Here is a 20103-nt window from a genome sequence, read left to right as displayed (position 1 = left end):
ATAATATATTTTTTTCCGGTCTCAACTTGGACAAGTTTACAAAATTAGTAATTTTGATAAATTAATAAGATAATAATTTTTAGGAAGACCATTATATAAATCTATTATCTCGTCACTATCATAAATTAATAACTCTACGAAATTATAAATACAACTAGAGCAATTTAGTAACATATGAATCTATTATTTTATTTTATTTTTTTTTTTTTTGTGAAATCTAAATCTAGATGGATATTATCTCTAACTTTTCTCATTGCATTCAAAAGCTCTGGTGTCATCTTCTCGAAATGGAACAAAAGATTGTGAAGAGTTTTTGCCGCTATGAGTGCTTCCTTTCGCGTAATTGGTTCCAAAGCTACTGAATCATCCTCAATATGATTTTCGATGACACCATTATTTTAGATCTATGAACTTTCATCATTATTTTAGATGTTAAAAGAATGGAAAGTAAGAACAAGCAAATGATGAAGACTATCAAGATAATGGTACCTTGACTCAAATATATTAGACGATGAGCTCCTTCTGTCCGTAATTAGGGTGGACTCGCATCCCGGTAGAGGAACACAAATGTAAAAAGTAGATTTTGGGAAAAGATGAAATATAGAATGTGACCTGCGTCTTCCAAAATATGGATTACAAGATATGGAAGAAAGAAGATGAACAATATGAAAGTATTAGAAGCCATGGTAGGTCTACTGGTTGCGATTCCATAAACCAATACCTTACCCGTTTGATTATATTTAAATGTTGCATATTACTTGTGATGTATTCTTAAATGACATTACATGTCTGGAGTGATATTATAGAAATTAAAGAAAATTTATTCATATGACTGTATATAATTTTTATAATACTTGATACTATTCACCAAGCTCAAGCGCTCATCTCCGCCTCACCTATTTTTCCAAGTTAAAGGTCTTTCCTTCTTCTTTCTATTAATGAAGCTAGTTTGCATTTTTCATCATAAAGGATTTTACATAAATGGATTTACAGTTAGCTTTTCATTCATTTTATCTCCATCAACATGATATATCTTATGTCTGCACTTATACACATAAAAAATAATATCATTAGTGACAGATAACAAAGAAAATATTATTAAGTAAAAATTAAAGAGGAGAAATTACAGATGCATTAAAAATTAGCAAATTTATAAAGAAAGAAAAAAAAATGCTTAAAGGAGAGAGAGTGTTAAGTAAGCTTTTTGAATATTTTTTTGCTTCAGAATTTTATATATATAGAGACATTTGTAACAAATATAATGAATAAATATGATAATTGAATCTCGTAACAATGGACTTGAAATGAGTATTAATCGTTGTAGGTTTATTACCGGGTTTCAGTTTTGTTACGGGTTTCGACGGTCTTAAACTTACCAAGCTCTAATGCGGTCCAGCCATGAAAACATATCATGACATATGTATTATTATTATTATTATTATTATTATGGCAATAAAATCAAATATGAAAGAATAATAAAATTACTTATATTGTGAGATTTTTTGAAAACATAACATTAAAAACTATAATTAACTCGATACTATTATATAATAATTAAAACATTATTTTCAAAAATTAGAAATACCATCGTCCTAAATATTATCGCTAATGAATAGAAACGTGCAATGCAAGTTCAAAAAAACTAATTTGTAAATTTTGTAAAAGCCTTCACTTTGTCTCTATCAATTTTTTGCATAGATATAATTTTTAAAATTGTATGTAAATATTGCTTTCTCTTTTACATTATCAATATATATACCAAATACATGTTGTACATAAAGTTTGAGAATTGAGATGCAATGCTATCAATAGTACCAAAGGTGAAAAAAAAAAAAATTTAATCACTAAAAATACTTTGACAGTAAACTCAATTGCTTTTGAAAAATAAGATAAACGCATTTCAGACAAAAGAAATTCTTACACTGGGTTTCTTTTGTTCTCTAAAATATATAAAAAACGAGACATTACCAACATACAAATTATATTATATATGGCCTCTTCTCTTCCTTCTTACTCAACTCTGACCAAGCAAATGATTACTATTACTAATCAAGCCTTGCAAGCTAGAGCTAAAAATTTAATTAGGAACTTAGTTCAACACTACATGAAAATTATATAATCCTCCATTAATAGAATCAAACCCGCAAGCATAGAACTCCATTTCAGAACACACCAAACATATATATAAGCATGTCAATAAATAAATGCTAAACCACGTGAACCCAGTCAACAAGATGGTGAGTCAAGAGATTCATTCGAGGACTGAGGGTATCATTTTTACTGTTAGAAGACGTTCTTATCTTTTGGTCAAATAAGCTAAATAACTTACAAATTAGCTACAAAAATTAGCATCTTGAAAGAACCGATTTTTACCCGTCATATCCAAATAGCTTATATCATTTAGCTTATTTCATCTAAATGAATACTGTAAGGGAGTCATAAACTGTCATTCAATCCGAACAAGCAGCACCTAAGAGTTTATCCAAAAAGCAAATAGGCAATCAACGATGGTATCGACAAGTTATTACCAATCAAAAATGGATCACAATTTCAATCTGTACACATTCCTGCAATTGAAAATTTTCAACCTCCCAGCTAAATAGAGGCTTACTGCGTTCAGAGCAGAAATACCATTTACCCAAACATTCATTTAAGACTAAGCAAATGAAAACACAAAAAAGCCATAATAACAGGTTCAAGTTATTAACAATTGACAACAAAACGCAGAAAGTCGTCCCATCCGAGACTCAATTTTCTTTCCACCCTATTGGCAAAAGTACCAAATTCCCAAAACCATTAAAAGCCAACCCTTACTTTCATTATTTATTCTTTGTATTTAGCAAGAAACATTCTAGAGCTTCCGCTCTTGCCTCGTCCATTAGATCTAATTTCGTGCATAACAAGACATTAAATACCTATTAAACAACCAACAATAACAATTGAATTTCAAAACTTGATCCACTTTCTGTTTAGAACACAAAACTATATCATTACTTCAGCTTTATAAGACAAATTAAGATAACATTAATACCTTTGGTAATCGAACAACATTGATGACCTAAACATAGCTGTCAATCAATGATTTCCTCATCTCATCAACAATAGCACTAGGCTGAGCTTCCCTCAACTTGAAAACACTCTCAATGACAGATAGCTCAGTAGCCGTAGTATCTGACCCACAGAATGCTGTCCAGTCATTCACAGTCATGCCAGCTGCTATTACTTCACTCCCACGGTTTACAGTCCCAGCAACTAGAGGCACCTGAAGGAGGGTCGAAAGTTCATCCAAGTCTTCTATAGATGTATGTGGATGAACCTGCTCCAATAAAAAACGTTTAAACAAATTGATAAGCATACTTGGTCACTCCATTTATTGATAATAACAACCAGCTTGGCAAATTAGTTCTTACCAAGCCACCTCTATTGGAGAATGCACAATAACTTCCCACAAGAATATTACCAGCAACTGTCTGTCTAAAAACTTCTACACCAAGAACATCCGCAATCATTTCCTCTGTTTCCTGTTGAAGATGAAACACAACCGCTATTAGCAAACAAATATATCAATAGTACCCAGAAAAATTTGTAGGCACCAACAAACAGTGATACAACTATGGAACCATGTAGTCAAACAATCTGGCAAGTCCCCTCTTCATTCTCTCAGGAATCTGAAGGCGATCTTCAATTCTCATCTCAAGAATTATTTGGAGGAAAAAACTGATGGAATTTAAAATTTTAAAAGCTTTGTTCATGAACACAGTTGTTTTTTTGTTCACTTCTCTTTTTGTGAATTTCATCAACCATCTTTCACATGGCATAGCATGCAGGGTCTGCAATTGATTTATGACGTAGATGTGATAGTTTTTCAGTTTAAGATATAACTTCTTCAAGTTGGAAGAACAAAAATTATGACTTCAAAATAGTAAAATAACAATCAGTGGATCCAAACATCAGGTTACCAAATCAAATTCATTCTCATACAAAAATAAACATCTTGGATGACACACAACAAAAAAAAGAAAAATGAACAACTCGTACTCTGTCAAGATCTGTATGTGTTAGAGCAACATGGTCATTGCAGGCTATACAATTTCCCAATGCAGATAATTTCTCTTCAATGCGCTGAACCACAACATTGTCAGGTAGGCTGTTTCTCAAGTGTTGAAGTTCTTCAACAAGGAAAAAGAAAACATAAGTTGGGAGGTCAATAAGAAAATCAAAACTACATGGACAAATATGAAATTTAAATTTATTGGACTTCTTGGTACAAAATCTAGATCTGATAGTTGAATTCTGTTGTCATGACCTCAAACAAAGACCATAGTGAACTAAATGTTTCTTAGATGGAGCAACTCAAAATCATTGATTTCACATTTAATTCAAATTCTAGGAAAGGGTCGAAGCATTGTGCTAAACCACATTTTTGAACCAACCAGAATACCACATTTAATGAAAATCAATGCACACTATTTGATATTGTATATCCAACAGCATTCAAATTAAGATAACATGTAATCATGGCAGAGTATTACACTTAAAGTAAAGTTAGAATTACTTTGAAGCAAAAGAGGAAAACAATAAAGGCAACAACAATACAAAAAAAGAAACCAAGAATCTAAGCCCTTTTTCAATCTCTATTCACTGGAGAACCATCTACAATATTCCTCGAAAACATCTAACAAACCATACTGGGGAAAAGAAAAAGAAAAAGACAGCTGTTAATAACTCATTATCCACAACCAAAAAGGTGTTAGTTGACAGGAGAAGACAGATATGAGCAAATAGCAGATCATGATGTCCTAGCAACAAACTCCAGAGCAACATTAGAACTTAGAATTTTTTTAAAGAAAATTTCCATAATCAAACCGTATGTAAAATAAGAGCTTTCAATGAAATGAAAACAATAGTGGAGGTCATAAGAAAACAGACAGTAACCGTGAATATAAAATCTTCACCTTGGTCTGTGGTGGTGTGGGGCAAGAGAAGCCCATTCTTGTTACCTGCCGTGGCAGCACAAAGCAATATAAAAAAATCACACCTTCATTGTAAAGAAATAAAAATGCAATTTAATAAAAGGAGAGTAACACAATAAAAAACATAATCATACCAGCACAAAGACGGCCAACAATCCTAGTGCCTGCAATTGAAGTTTTAACCACTGGGATAACATCTGCTAACTCAGCCTCAAATGTGCTAAATACAAAAACAATAACTAAATAATTAACAATCTTAGAAATAAAAAGGAACCCTTCTAAAACGACTAGAAAACAAAAAAAATAAAAATAAAGAAAAACCTGTAGAAGCTTTCAGAGCCTCCAATAGCAACCAAGCAATAAGCATTGGTGAGCTTGGAAAATACTCCAACCTCACATGAGTTCTCAAACATAAGCCCTGCAGACACACAAACGAAGTTAATACAAAAAACTCAAAATCCATATATGATTTTACATGTAATCCAACAAATAACCCAAAGAAAAAGAACTTACTAGTTGCCATTATTGAAAATAATCTCAGCTTATCCCAACAACAAACAAGCAGAGAGAGATACAAGTATCTGCAAAAAGCGAGAGGACAATCACGCAAGTTCGGCTTATTTCAATTCAAAAACATTCAAGAGCCAGAGCCATACCTGTTATTAATCGTAGAGATTAGAGACAACGCGAAGAGATGGAACAGAAAGGCTTTCCTACTTTGATTACAGCTGGGATAACAATTTACAGAGATATTTTGGGATTAGGGTTTTATGATCTTAATGTTTTGCCTCACATATGAAACAGATGAAGGGTTCATACAACTCGACAAGTCGCGTTACCTTTAATTTTCCAAATATACCCTCAATTTCTGAATTAAACTCCACTTATATCCTCTCTAGTTATTGAATTTGGTAAGGTCATACCTATCTTATTTTCAATTAAATGAAAGGGTTATACGCACAGGACAGACGGGGCACTCCTTAAACAGAAATAATAAAATTGCACTAAATTTTATACCCCTATTTGAACACTTTGTTTCTATTTAACTCTCCTGGTTTCATTCAAAATAACTTTTTTTAACTGTCAATTGATGAGAAAAGAAAAAAACTAATCTTGTAAAAAAAGGATTTTAAAGTGAAAAATATAAATTTATCCTTAAATTAGAAGCAAATTAATTATGAAGTTCTAAACTTATAATCTCATTAAAACTTCGGTCCTTCCGTAGGATCAAAGTATTTATGGAATTATAACTTAGAGATCTCATAAAATTAATTTTTGAAAATAAAGGTACTTATATATTAATTTTGTTATATTTCAGAAATCAATTTTTTCTTTTTTCCAATTTAAATTATAGATTCTAAATTGTAAATAATATATAATGAAACCTAAACGCTAAAATCTTAGTGTGTTCTTAGTGTGTTCACTTGTAGAAAAATAGAGTAGTTTTCTAGAAAAGTTTTCTAAGGAAATTGAAAAATAAAATTTTGTATTCAAATTAATCAATTTTCTGTTTGGAAAGCTAGAAAATAGTTTTACAGTTTTCCAAAATTTAACTAAGATTTCGAAAACAGCTTTAAGTTGTTTTTCAGAGTTTTTTTTTTATAACAAAAAATACGTTTTTCATTTTTAAAAAGAATATTTTCATAATCAAAATTATAATATCTATAAATAATTTTTTATATAAAATACTTTCATTGAGAAGTAAAAATATTTAAATAATATAAAAATTTATTGATTTATATAATTAATTTTATTATTCCAAATATATTATATCCTTTATTTTTTAAAAAAAATTATAAAATGATAAAAATTGATATCATTATTATAAATAATCAATAATAAAAATTCAAATTTTTTAAATAAAAATTTTCTAAATTTGTTTTATAATATTTTATTTCTTTTAATTTTGAAAGTTACGAATATTTGTTTGCAAATTTTTTAAATTAAAATATGATTTTTATTGTTATCAAGTTAACGCATTTTCCATTTCTCTGTTTTCTAGTTTTTATTTTCTAAGATAACTGCTTCTTAGAAAGCAGAAAATTATTTTTTGTAAATAAATACATGCAAAATCCTACTATCTAAATTTTAAACTCTAATCCTAAATACCTAAACCCAAAAATCCAAAAATCCTATTATTTTTAAAAATCTCGTCATCATGATTGGAGCCTTGTGATGTATATTTTTCCATAATGGATATATTAAGACGGCTAGCTTCTTCAAACTTGAGAAACAAGTCAGCTGAAGCTTCCAAAGTTTAAAAGTCTCTTTTATGTATTTCTTTTTTATCGTATTAATAGGAACAAATACTTTTAATTCCTTGAGCACCAATCCATAATTTATTAAGGGAAGAAAATGGTTTCTGAGTTATAGTCAAATTGACACATGAAGAGCTTTATTTTCAAAAACTAATTTTATGGTCTCTAATTTATGATTTCATTAACACTTGGATTCTTTCCTCTTAAACAAAGGTAACAAACTGTTAACGAAATTATAATTTAAGAACTTTATAGTTATTTTGATTATAATTTAAGGACCAATTTCTCAGTCAATTTGATAGTGAAAGAGGCTATTATAGACGAAAATACTAAAAGTGTTGATAAAAGGACCTAAGGGCTTGTTTGATTTAACAGTTTCAGAGAGCTGATAGCGATTACTGATAGCTGATAGCGGATGAACAATGAGTGTTTGGTAAAGGTGTAATCGGTTGTTACTATTAATACATAAAATGACCAATAAGAGTATATTTTTAATAGATATATAAAATATTTCTAATCTATTTCTAATGAATTAAAAAATAAGAAAAAAATAAAAAAATTAATTAAACTATATATCTTAATTAATAAAATCTATGAGCGTATTGCTAAAATGATATATCTTAGTATTGATAAACATATTAATAAAACATATATATATATATATATATTGCATTAAACTATGAGCAATTTGATCACGTAAGACACTCATGTGAACCGCTTCAATTTCTGGTTAAGTTTTTTCTAGTTGAATGTTATTTGTATTGCTAAATATATCAGGTGGCATAAAATTAGGATTTTGATCCAATCGAATAAATGCTGGATCTGCAAATGCTTTTCTTCAAATATAATTATGGATTGCCATAGATGCAATTACAATATCCCTTTGTATATGAAATAGTATGCACGCATCAACTATAATATCTTCTATTTTGCCTTCCAAACTACAAAAGTTCTATCAATGTAACTTCTAAAAAACGAATGCCAACGGTTGAAAGTCTCTTAAAGCCTTTAGGTTGACCACCACGTTGAAAATCTAGTAAATGGTACCTTATTCTTTTATAAGATCCAAGATATCCTTCCATTTGTTGATATTCAACATCTACTAAATAGTATTTTTCTGCATATAATAATAAATATATATTAATAATTACATGCTAAAAGTATATAATAAAAAAGACATATCAATTGCACATACGTAAAATTTGCATCTAAAAATTATTTAATAAAAGAACTTTAAAAGATAATATTTGATAAATATTTAACACGTGGTGGTTTGGAAAATTCAAATATCTCTTGTGAATTGCATATTGAAAAAGTCGTTCACCATGGGCTGTACCTTACCTTCCGGCTAATACTAATATAAATTGCATATCCAAACTATAAACAACCATAATATTTTGTGTAGGCACGTCTTTCCTACCACTGAATCGGATTTGGATTTCCTCATTAATAGAAGCTGGTACACGAGTGTCATCAATTGCACAAATATAATCCTATTTTGACCCAAAAAAAGTTATAAGATATTATCATATGTAAAAGTTACAATAAAAAATATAATATTAAAATACCTTAAAATGAGGCATATATCTATCATCATCAAGTAATTCAGAAGGAATAGTATTGAATGTTGAGTCTTTATAGGCTTTATTATATCAATTGAGAAGCGCATTATTGCCTTTAATATTTTATGAAAATTTCTACTTACTCTCTTACATGAATGTTGAAACCTTCTTGAACATACCTATTTGAAGCACCTACAGCAAGAGTATAAAGAAACATACCAACTTTCTCCAAAACATACATTCTACTTAAGAATTTAATCCGTAATTTCTTTCGAGGTTTTGACAAAGATTTATTAATATATATTTATCCATTGTGAATAAATTAATACAAAGTTTTTCATTCCTTCTTATTACTTCCAATAATCAAATAGTTCTTGTTTGAAATGAATTTGTACAAGGTTCTTTATGAATATGTCTCAAATAATATTGATGTGCATTTTGAACAATAGATATTATCATTTCCAATACTTGATCGTCATCACTATCATCGTCAAGAACTATGTGTTATATAATATCTATATTTATGACAAAAATAATATAAAAAATATCAAATGCAACTCTATTATTAATTATAATATGTGTAATTTAAAGTTGACAATCAACATTTAATATAATCTAAATTCAAATATAAATGAAGTAAAAAAACTAACATTCATCAAATTTAAGTTCAAACATGAAAAAATAAAAATTATTCTAATGTTCAAATTTATTATAAAATGGGAAAAGAAGTCAAAGATTTTTGCCTAGTAATTTATTATGCACGTGGCTTCCATAAACTGCTACTCCAAATAGCACAATGGTATTGTAGCCATTTCCATTTTGTCTATGCATCTAGTATCATACACTCTCTTTTTGACTTATTGTCAAACAAAAGAGTGTAGAAAAAATGAAATTCACTGCCTTCCTTTATTTATGGCAAAGAAAGTATATCTTTCATGATCTCTTCAATAGAACAACCTAGATGATCTCCTAAAAGGTCACGCATCACCATAGTTTTCTTTTTCATACTTTCTTTTAGTTCATTAATTGTATTAGACACTTGTGTAGTACCAGAAGCATTCTTTCCTTTAGAGCATTTTCTTTTCTTTGTTCACGGTCAACCCATGAGTCTACCCTCTTTCCTTTCTTCATATTTTGAATATTTTCAAGATCAGTATTTTCACTTTCAGTTGTGTTACCTAATATTGATCCCGAATCCATTATTTTGTCTAAATGCTCTTCAAAATCAGATTCTCTCTCATCATTCTCTTTCAAATTAATAACATTATCTAATTCTACATCTTCATTATAATTGGAAAAATACTCTAGAAGGTGTCTATGCAAACTTTCTAGTAGTCACAGTTCCTATAAATATGATTTCATATTTTTCATAAAGCTCTTTTTAATGTTTTTTTCACGAAATCTTGGATTTTCCTAAAATATGAATGTATAAAAAATCAATCATAAATAACATGACTATTAAAGTGAATAAATCTGTTATTATATATAAACAGTCACATACATGCAACTTACTTGAATTTTTTCATTCCACCACTCATTAGAAGCTGCAATTGTATTTTTACTTGAATCCCAACCTAATCAGTTTCTTTTCCTCTTAAATATTTCCATAACTTCCATTGATCTTTCGTCCAATCCCATTTATGTTTTAACTATTCTTTAGTAAATTGTAATCCATCATCTTTCATTTTATTTTCTACCCATAACCATCCTTTGTTACCTTATCCACCACCATTTCTTTCACCGATTGTAGTGATTTAAACACAAATATCAACAAATATATTAATTTGTTCACTAGTCTAAACCATCCCTCCAGTACCCTTATTCGTAGGAGCCATTTGGCCTATAAATAAAATATAAATAAACTGTGGTGTAGATATTTATAGGAAGAAGGTTCAATTTGCCACCCTAAACTTAGGTCTAATATACAGAAAGCCCACAATTGAGCTTTTTTGTCAATTTCCTCCAAAACTTGTAGCAAAATGGATAATTAACTTATTCTTTTGCCAGTGAACTGCACGTGGTCAACAAAAAAATAAAAAATAATTTTCTATATTCTTTATTTTTCTTCCATCCATTTCTATTCTTCCTCCTCCTCTCCTTTTTCCATCGCGAACTCATACTGTCTACAATATCACTCTTAATTACAATATATATATATATATATATATATATATATATATATATATATATATATATATAATCCTAAATAAAAAATATCTTTTGAAACGCTGAGTTGGTATTCTATTGTCTCACCAATTCCCTTTTTCCTTTTTTACAGATTTTTGAGCTTTTTTTCTTTTTTACTTTAATTTGATTGCCTACAAAAATATTTTTAAAGAATTATATTGATATATAGATTCTATTTGAAAATTAAATTTAATAAATTTAAGCAAATCTTTTTCTATATATCTTTAACAAATTTAAGCAAATCTCTTGATGTATATCTTTATATTTAAATGCTTTGAAATTGACTTTTTTTTTTTATCTCTCTTTAACTATTTATCCTTTATATATTTATTTGAAGGGAATTTGCAAACCCAAGCATAACTCAAAGGTGAAAGTTTGTGAGTTTTTCTTTAGAGGTGCAAGTTTGTGAGTTTTTCTTTAGTTTTTTTATTCTCTCATGTTGATTTACTCTGTCAATGAATAAATGATGCATGGTTTTATTTTTTTTTTCCCTTTTTTTTTTGACAATTCATTCTACTGTAATCTATTTAAAGTTTGGATGTTATTATATATTATACTCTTGAAATTAAATTAAGAGCAAGAGCAAGTAATATTTGAAATTTGATTTTCAGGTAATTATGTAGGTATTAGTAAATGCGTTTGTTGGTGGCTTTGACATGTGGTGATGCAGGTATAGATTTAGACTACATACTATATTCATTTAGTTGGCTTTCATTATTACTAAATGAATGAAAAGTTAATTATCTAGGATTTGATTTTTTTTTTTCTGGAGATATGAAAAAGCCATGGGAGCTAGGGTGTAATAACCTTATTCAGTTTGGTTCAATTTATGTTATGTGAAAAGTGTCTGTGAGAGTGCCATACTGATTTTGGTATTGAATAAATTACTGTTTCTTCGTATTTATCATGATTCATTTGCCTTTTCATTATGCTCTTTTATCCTTGCTATCAAACTCTTCTATTTTTCCTTTTTTTTTCTAAATTTTTCTTTAATGAAATTATATTTGTCTAATTCATTTTTGTATTTTTCCATTCATGTAGTTACCAATTTTATACATATTAAGAGATTGTAGGCAAATTAGTTTTGATATTTTGGTTTTTAGTGTCTATTTGTAATTTTAATCTTGAAATTCATTTTTTTATTCATTTTCTTTCAATTAACTTTCATTTTAATTTAACTCACATGGCAGAATTACCTAAAGTACTATGTTACATATGTTAGATTAACCTAAAATATTAATAGAATCAATTTTAATTTTTCTTTCATTTTTCTATGTTTTATAGAATTAATATTTAATAATAATAAGTCAATTATATTTTAATATTAAATAATTATATATATATATATATATATATATATAATCTTGAAGCAAAAAAAAAAAAAAAACTTTCAAAAGTTGAATTGGCTCTTTATTTTTTAAGTATTCCTATTTTTTTTCTTTATTTCTATAATTTGATTGGCCACTAAAATATTTTTTTTAAATTTATTCACATTTATATTTAAAGAGTTATATTGATATCGTATCTTTGTTTGAAAATTGAATTTAACAAATTTAATCATATTTTTCTATGTATTTTTTTATTTGAAAGCTTTTGAATTTCTCCCTTTTTTTTTTTTTTTATCTCTTTCTAACCATATATCTACTATATATTATTTGTATTTGTTACTATCAGGTGAACTTTTTATTTTTTTTGCTTTTCTTCTTGGATTGAGTTTTTATTTTGTTGTTATTTTTCTTGGATTGGGTTTTTATTTTGTTGCTATTTTTCTTGGATTGAGTTTTTAAATTTTTTTTGCTATTTTATTCCCTTTATACTCTTTGATTACAGGCCACTTTAATTATTTAGCTGCAGTTTTCAATTATAGGTTGTTTAGGCATTAAAAAAATATTGTTGGTGACTTGCTAAAATGCAAATTAAAGGTGGGTTTGATTCTTATTAAATACAAAATTTTGCATTTTTTTATCACCTTTCTTGCCTTTCTATTTATTTCTCTAAATAATAACTGTGAATTTAGAAAAAAGTTAAGTAGTTAGAAAATATTAGCTTAAAAAATATAAAACCATGGCATTAATTTGTGAAATTATAAAATTTTGTTATTTATGCGATTTAAAAGTTTACTTTACCTTTTGCGTATTTTTTATGTTGCAGAGACAATTGGACGGCAAATGGATAAAAAATTAATTCTATACATCTATTTATTACTGTTTGAATTTAGATTTACTATTAAAATCTATAGATACATGTAGTGATACAAATACTAAGATTATTAGATAATTTATTTCTCAATTTATTTCCAAATAAAATGAAAATGACTCAGATACAAGAGGATAATTTGTTTATAGATATGAATTCTCCAAGTGTTCAAAATAATTTTTTTAAAATGACAGGGTTTCACCTAAAGGATAATTTAATGAAGATAAACATAAGTTAATGAGGCATGCTACTATTTTATCTATTTGAAATTATTTCTCTCTCTCTATATATATATATAGATAATTTGACTTTTTTGTAATTGGTATATATATATATTTTTTTTCTTTTATGTTTTCATTGGATTTTTTAAAGTTTAAAAATTAAATATTTTATCATTAAATAATTAAATTATACAAAATTTTGTTGTATATTATTCTCATTGCATTATTTGAATTATAGAATTTTATTTATATAGAATTATCTAGAATAAGAAATAGCGTTTAAAATTGTTTGAATTATAAACTCTAACTAAACATTTGTTAGGATTAATTGAAGTTTAGAATTATTTAAATAAATCAACGAAATTATAATTTAGATATAACACGGTAGTATAACATTTTATATATTATAATTACCCATCATTTACGAATTATAAATCATTAATTGACAAATTAGCCCGCAGAAAGCAGGGGCCTTCATCTAGTTATAAATAATATTTATGTATATGTTATTCATATTGAATTATTTCAATTATAAAAAGTTTATCTATATAGAATTATCAATTACAAGATACGGTATTTAAATTGTTTAAAATTATAAATTTTAACTAAAACTTAGACATGATTAATTAAATATATAATTATTTAAATAAATTTAATGGAGTAATCTGCTGAAAAATATTTTTTAATAGTATACTAAATAAATTTATAAAATACAATGTATAATAATAAGCCGCGCAAAGCACGGGCGTTCAACTGGTTTTATAATAAAATTCAATAATCTAATTATCTTAATATTCCAATCTCTACAACTAAGAGAGTTTCTAGAATCTCATACTAATTCACAGCAAAAGATAAAGAGAAAATTACGAATTCAAGAAATAAAGTAGTGAAGAAATAAAAGGGAGAGCTAGCAAGAACAATAAATTTCAAAATAAAAAAAAAGAATAAAAGAACAAAATCATCAAAAAATGACTAAAGAATGATGATAGCACTCTTGGCCTTTTGGCTTCCCTTGAAGAGCCCATCATCTACACCTTCCGTATTTTGGTTTTTCTGATCAAGAAAGACTAGCACAAACTCTGTAATTGCTTCTATTCCTTCCTATGATTGAATAGGTTGAGAAGTTGCGCATATCAAAAGATGAAGCCTCTCACAAAAGGTATTAATATAAATTAAGGTTTGAAAATTAGAAATGAAAGATAGAGATTGAATTGAAGTGAGAGAGTGAAAGAAGAGTTTAAAGTCAGAAAGAGATTTAAGAAATTGCAATTTCTACAAATAGATGGAGAAAAGAGGTTAAAGTCAGAAATTACAAAAATTTCAGAAATGCAAGAAGCAAGATAAAGAGGCAAAAAAAGTGTGAATGAGGGGAAAATAATGAGATTCCTATATTATCCTTGTAAAATTTAAGATACTCTAAAATAACCTTAGTCATAGCCAATTAAAAAATTTAAACATATATTTTACAAAGATTATTTTACAGTATCTTAGGGTATCTTATACATAAGGTTATTTTAGAGTATCTTATATTTTACAAAGATAATATAGGAAATCTTATTATTCCCCCCTCCCCCCATTCCCACTTTTATGTATATTATATATTGAATTTGGGTTGAAAATACAATATACCCATTTTTAAACCTTTTTTTAACAAAAAGCCTATGACTTTGGCATGAAAGATACAAAAAGCACATTTTCTTCCTTAGTCAAGGCGCGTCCCATTCCAACAAACTCAAAAGAGAGTGAGCTCCATTTATTAGAGCCCCAATACAAGTTACAAGGAAAGATTTCTGTGGCACCCAAAATTGCATAGCAAATCCACAACCTAAAATAGTTAAATACAGTCAAATATTTCTTCATGGCCTCTCATTTATCAAGATACTTCTTTCAAATCTAAATTAACCCTTTCAAATATCTTGCTTAATCACCAACCATTTTTTGCCTCTTTATCTTGCATCTTGCATTTCTGAAATTTTTGTAATTTCTGACTTTAACCTCTCTTCTCCATATATTTGTAGAAAGCAATTTCTCAAACCTGTTTCTAACTTTAAAGTCTTCTTTCATTCTCCCACTTCAATTCAATCTCTCTCTTTCATTTCTAATTTTCAAACCTTAATTTATATTAATACCTTTTGTGAGAGGCTTCATCTTTTGAGATGGGCAGCTTCTAAGCCTGTTTAATCATAGGCAGGAATAGAAGCAATCATAGAGTTTGTGCTAGTCTTTTTTGATGAGAAAAGTCAAAATATGGAGGGTGTAGATGGTGGGCACTTCAAGGGAAGTGGAAAGGCCAAGGGTGCTATCATCATTCTTTAGTCAATTTCTTGATGATTTTGTTCTTTTTTTTTCTTTTTTTTTTATTTTGAAATTTATTGTTCTTGCTAGCTCTCCCTTGTATTTGTTCACTACTTTATTTCTTAAATTTGTAATTTTCTCTTTATCTTTTGCTGTGAATTAGTATGAGATTCTAGAAACTTTGAATATAGAAACTCTTTTAGTTGTAGAGACTGGAATATTAGGATAATTAGATTATTGAATTTTATTATAAAATTTTGTAATTAAGAGTGATATTGTAGACAGTGTGAATTATCTTTTGCTGTGAATTAGTATGAGATTCTAGAAACTTTGAATATAGAAACTCTTTTAGTTGTAGAGACTGGAATATTAGGATAATTAGATTATTGAATTTTATTATAAAATTTTGTAATTAAGAGTGATATTGTAGACAGTGTGAGTTCACGATGGAAAAAGGAGAGGATGAGGAAGAATAGAAATGGATGGAAGAAAAACAAAGACTATAGAAAATTATTTTTTATTCTTTTATTGCCACGTGTAGCTCACAATCAAAAGAATGAGTTAATTGTCCATTTTGTGAACTGCTATTAGATAGACTAAAATATACTATCCTAATAACGTAACATATCTCTCATACATTTTTTTTTCTAATGTTATTATATTTTCTTTGCCCATTGGGAATAGGAAGATCATACCACAAAGCATAACCTATCATCATGTAATTTTTTTCTACTCTTTTTATTATTTTATTAATTGACATACATTAATTGTGTTGTATTGTGTTTATTCCTTTTTATTAAATGATTCAATTTTTCTACTTTTTGTTTTGTTTTGTGTTGCTTCTTCTGTCTCTTTCGTTTTGATTCAATCATTATACTCATCATGTAGGTTTTGTTTCATTGGTTATGTTTGAAACAATTACAGGATTATTTAAAGCTATATATACAAAAATAACAAACTTATTTAATTCTTACTTTGACAGCACCAAATGCTTGAAACTTTGTATATGCCATAGCAAGATTTGCCCGAGTAAGGTTTGGCAAGGGATTTTATTTGTTGGTTGGAAGCTTCCTTTTCTCAGTATTAATGTTTGTATAAATCTAGGTCCCGTATCTTTTCATATGCTTATCATTTGACATGATATATAGTAAAAAAAATTGATACGAGCAAACTTATTGCATTTTGTGATTATTTGAAAATGAGTTACTTATACTAGGAAGCACGGCCTGATAACATATACTGCTTTTGCTTCTTTTACTTTTAGTACATTGATTTTTCCTTTCAATCTTTGTTGACACATAAATTTTGAAAAACTGCACTTTAATATTATTCCTAAATTCTTCTATTAATTATGTGAAATTCAGTACCTCTTTGATTTGATCCATATGGATATTCTGCTCACATTAATTTTTATTTGTTTTCTAAATTACTTTTTAAAGTTATATATCTGATTGTGAAATAAACCATTATTCTTTTTCTTTTGGAAAAATTATTATTTAGTCCCTGAATTTTGACCAAATTAATGACTTCGTCCCTGCATTTTGGTCAAATTATTATGACATCCCTGAGGTTTGTTTTTGTCTAACTATATGATCCTTCCATCCAAAAAGTGTTGATTTTTCCATTAATTTTACATAGAAAGACAAAACTACCCATATTATGGGACGCAGAAAGAGTAACTTTCCCTTAAACAGTAGAAACAACAAGATTAAAATAATAATAATAAGAGCATCTTTTCCAAAAGTCCAGACAGAGAAGAGAAGCATTTTAATGGAACTATCCTGAAAATGATGTTTCAATCTCAGCCCCCAAAACCCATAAGTTTGACCATATTTAGCAACAAAATTATCAATTAAAAAATATAAAAATTTCCATATTTCTATCCTTAATCATTATTACTGATTATTATAAAAAAAATCATTATTAATTAGTAAACAGAGAAGTGCCAAAAAAATGCAAAAAAAAAAAAAAGGCTTATAGATCAGCTAAACTAGCAGAGGAGACGATTGGTTAGGATGGAAGAAGAAGAAGAAATCTGATAACGAGATTAAATAGATGGATTTTTTTAAATTTTATTTTTGAGTAACCTAAATAAGAGAAAGTAAAGTGGAGTTTAAGTACTAACAGTCGATTTTTTTTGGACGGTTCAAAAGGGAAGACTCACTATGATCATTGTTAATGGCACAGAAGGAGTAGTATGTGAGAATAGACCGAGTTGATTTGAGTCGACTCAGCTTCAAGGTTGATTGGACGTCTTAGTCAATATGAGGGGAAAAGTACTAACAGTAGGGCCCCATAAATATGGGTAGTTTTGTCTTTCTATGTAAAATTAATGGGAAAATTAGTACTTTTTAGACGGAAGGACCACTACAAAAAAAATCGTTAAATTGCGACCGACAAATCGATCGCTAAATAAAAGAAATTGGTCGCTAAATAGATATAACGACCGATTTGCGACAAACATGAACCGATTGCAAAAGTGCTCGTAGCAAATAATTTTGCGACCGAATGACTAAGCGGTCGCAAATTCGCAACCGATTAAACTTATAAATATCGATCGCTAATTTTCTTCGTGTTTTCCTTCTAGAAGTTTGTCGTAAATTGATCGCAGAAAGTGTCGGTCACAATTATGAAACGTGGTCGCAAATCGGTTGCAAATTCTGAAAGTGATTGGTTGGTGATCTGTTGCAAATTTAAATTTAACGGTTATAATTTAGTTGCAGTTCGGTCGCTAGTTGGTCGCAAAATATAATTACAGGCAAAAAAAATAATTTAATAATATTAAAAATCATAATTTTTTCCACCTGTTGAAAGTCAACATATATATACATCACAATCACAAGGATCATCAGAAATAATGACAATCTAAGAAAGAATTGTAAATGTAATGTGCTATACAAAATATGAAAAAATCAAGAAAATTTAAATTGGTCCGAAATCAAATCTATGATGTCGGTCCTCTGGACGATCCCCTGTAGTGTCTATTGGATTAATAGTAGTATCTGCTGCATGTGTTGCAGTGTCTGTAGGAGTGACCAAGGTATCGTTCGCAGTATCGGGATCAAGATGAGACGATAGTGGCGGATGCAGAGTTATAGAAACATATGGATCTATAGCTGACGGAGGATCAGAGGAAGAAGTACCAGCACTATGATGACCGGACATCCATACGACATGTGCTCTAAGCTCTGCAAGCTATCTCTCCTGCATATCAACACGAACCTGTAATATACTAATCGCCTCGGCACTGTGGTCGTGAGGAGGCTGCAGAAGCGTCAAATGCTGAGCCGCAATAAAATTGTGATGCCTAAGATCTGTTGCCATATACTTTCCTCTTCTTTTCGCCCCCTACGGCCTCCAAATAAAGTGCTAACTCATCAATTCTTGACTCAGCTTCAGATCCAACCTAAGAAGAAACAACATGCTTGTGAGCTGTACTATAGTTCTCCTGAAAACAACAAATTAATTAATCAATGCAGTTGTAAGCTTTATTATATTGAACTTGTACACGTAAGAGAAGACTAGAAAGTAAATGTAAATATTCTTCATTGTTACTTACATCGATGCCCAATGCACATTTGTCAATGAACGTATTTCCATCGTGGTCCTTTGAGTGAGTGTAAGTGAACACCTCCATCGGTGTGGGCTTACGACCATATTTTTCAGTCTATAATGAATTTTTATACATGATATATTAATATAGTGTCATTTCATTAAACATCAGTTTTGTAACTATAACTAATTGACTCACTAATAATCGAGATGTCTCTATGGCAGATATTGATCCGCCTGTGCGTCGGGAAGGTCCTGCTCCGTCATCACCAGTCTCACTTTGCCTATTTCGTGCAAATATCTCACACTTTCTCTTGAATACAAGATCCTCCCAAGCCTTCTGCCAGCTCTCCCATATCTCCTGAGACACGCACTGATGCTTCTTCACGCTTTTTCGCATCCTATAACTGAAGTCAGCATACCATAGAGCACACAATTTCTCCCAGGCCACTTTTAGCATAGTCGTAATAGCCTCTTCCCATAAGAAATGCTTTTGCAAAAATGAAAAATAATTTTTCCGTAAAGAGTAAGTGAAGGCCCATAGATTCAGATTATTAATTACATTGAATGAAGATATAACTTGAACCAAATTATACCTGAAACTCTTGCCAATGAAAGTCTCTCGCCTCTTATGGTACGACATCCCATGTGTATCCATCTTTATCCAAATGTAGCTTGATTATCCTTATAATTTGCCTTGATGCTCGAGAGGATGGATATATGCTGAGAAAGAAAAACATAAGTGAAATATAAGTAGACTAAAGCATCAAAATCTGAACAAAACCAAGTCTTAAAGGAAAAAGTAAATAAGTACTTACTGTCCCGCTACAAAACTGAGCTTGTTACGTGGCTCTGATGA

General features: G+C 28.9%; 1 protein-coding gene and 2 pseudogenes across 1 annotated transcript; all 3 read right to left on the bottom strand.

The window, feature by feature from the left end:
• Positions 1 to 2918: 2918 nt before the first annotated feature.
• LOC105645316 (eukaryotic translation initiation factor 6-2) lies at positions 2919 to 5770 on the bottom strand. Its single transcript, XM_012230889.4, has 8 exons — positions 5630 to 5770; positions 5487 to 5554; positions 5295 to 5391; positions 5108 to 5193; positions 4956 to 5000; positions 4039 to 4169; positions 3411 to 3521; positions 2919 to 3316 (listed from the first exon to the last, which is right to left on the bottom strand). Exons 2-8 carry the CDS (start codon positions 5494 to 5496, stop codon positions 3059 to 3061), a joined length of 738 nt encoding a protein of 245 aa, XP_012086279.1. The 5' UTR covers positions 5497 to 5554; positions 5630 to 5770; the 3' UTR covers positions 2919 to 3058.
• A 1747-nt stretch (positions 5771 to 7517) lies between these two features.
• LOC149494165 (uncharacterized) lies at positions 7518 to 8622 on the bottom strand (annotated as a pseudogene).
• A 925-nt stretch (positions 8623 to 9547) lies between these two features.
• On the bottom strand, positions 9548 to 10628 carry LOC149494164 (uncharacterized; annotated as a pseudogene).
• Positions 10629 to 20103: the final 9475 nt, after the last annotated feature.

The sequence above is a fragment of the Jatropha curcas genome, chromosome 8 (assembly GCF_041381405.1).
Source record: "Jatropha curcas cultivar XTBG-Jc1 chromosome 8, XTBG_Jcur_1.0, whole genome shotgun sequence".
Lineage (NCBI taxonomy): Eukaryota > Viridiplantae > Streptophyta > Magnoliopsida > Malpighiales > Euphorbiaceae > Jatropha > Jatropha curcas.
This window is presented reverse-complemented; position numbering and strand designations above follow the sequence as displayed.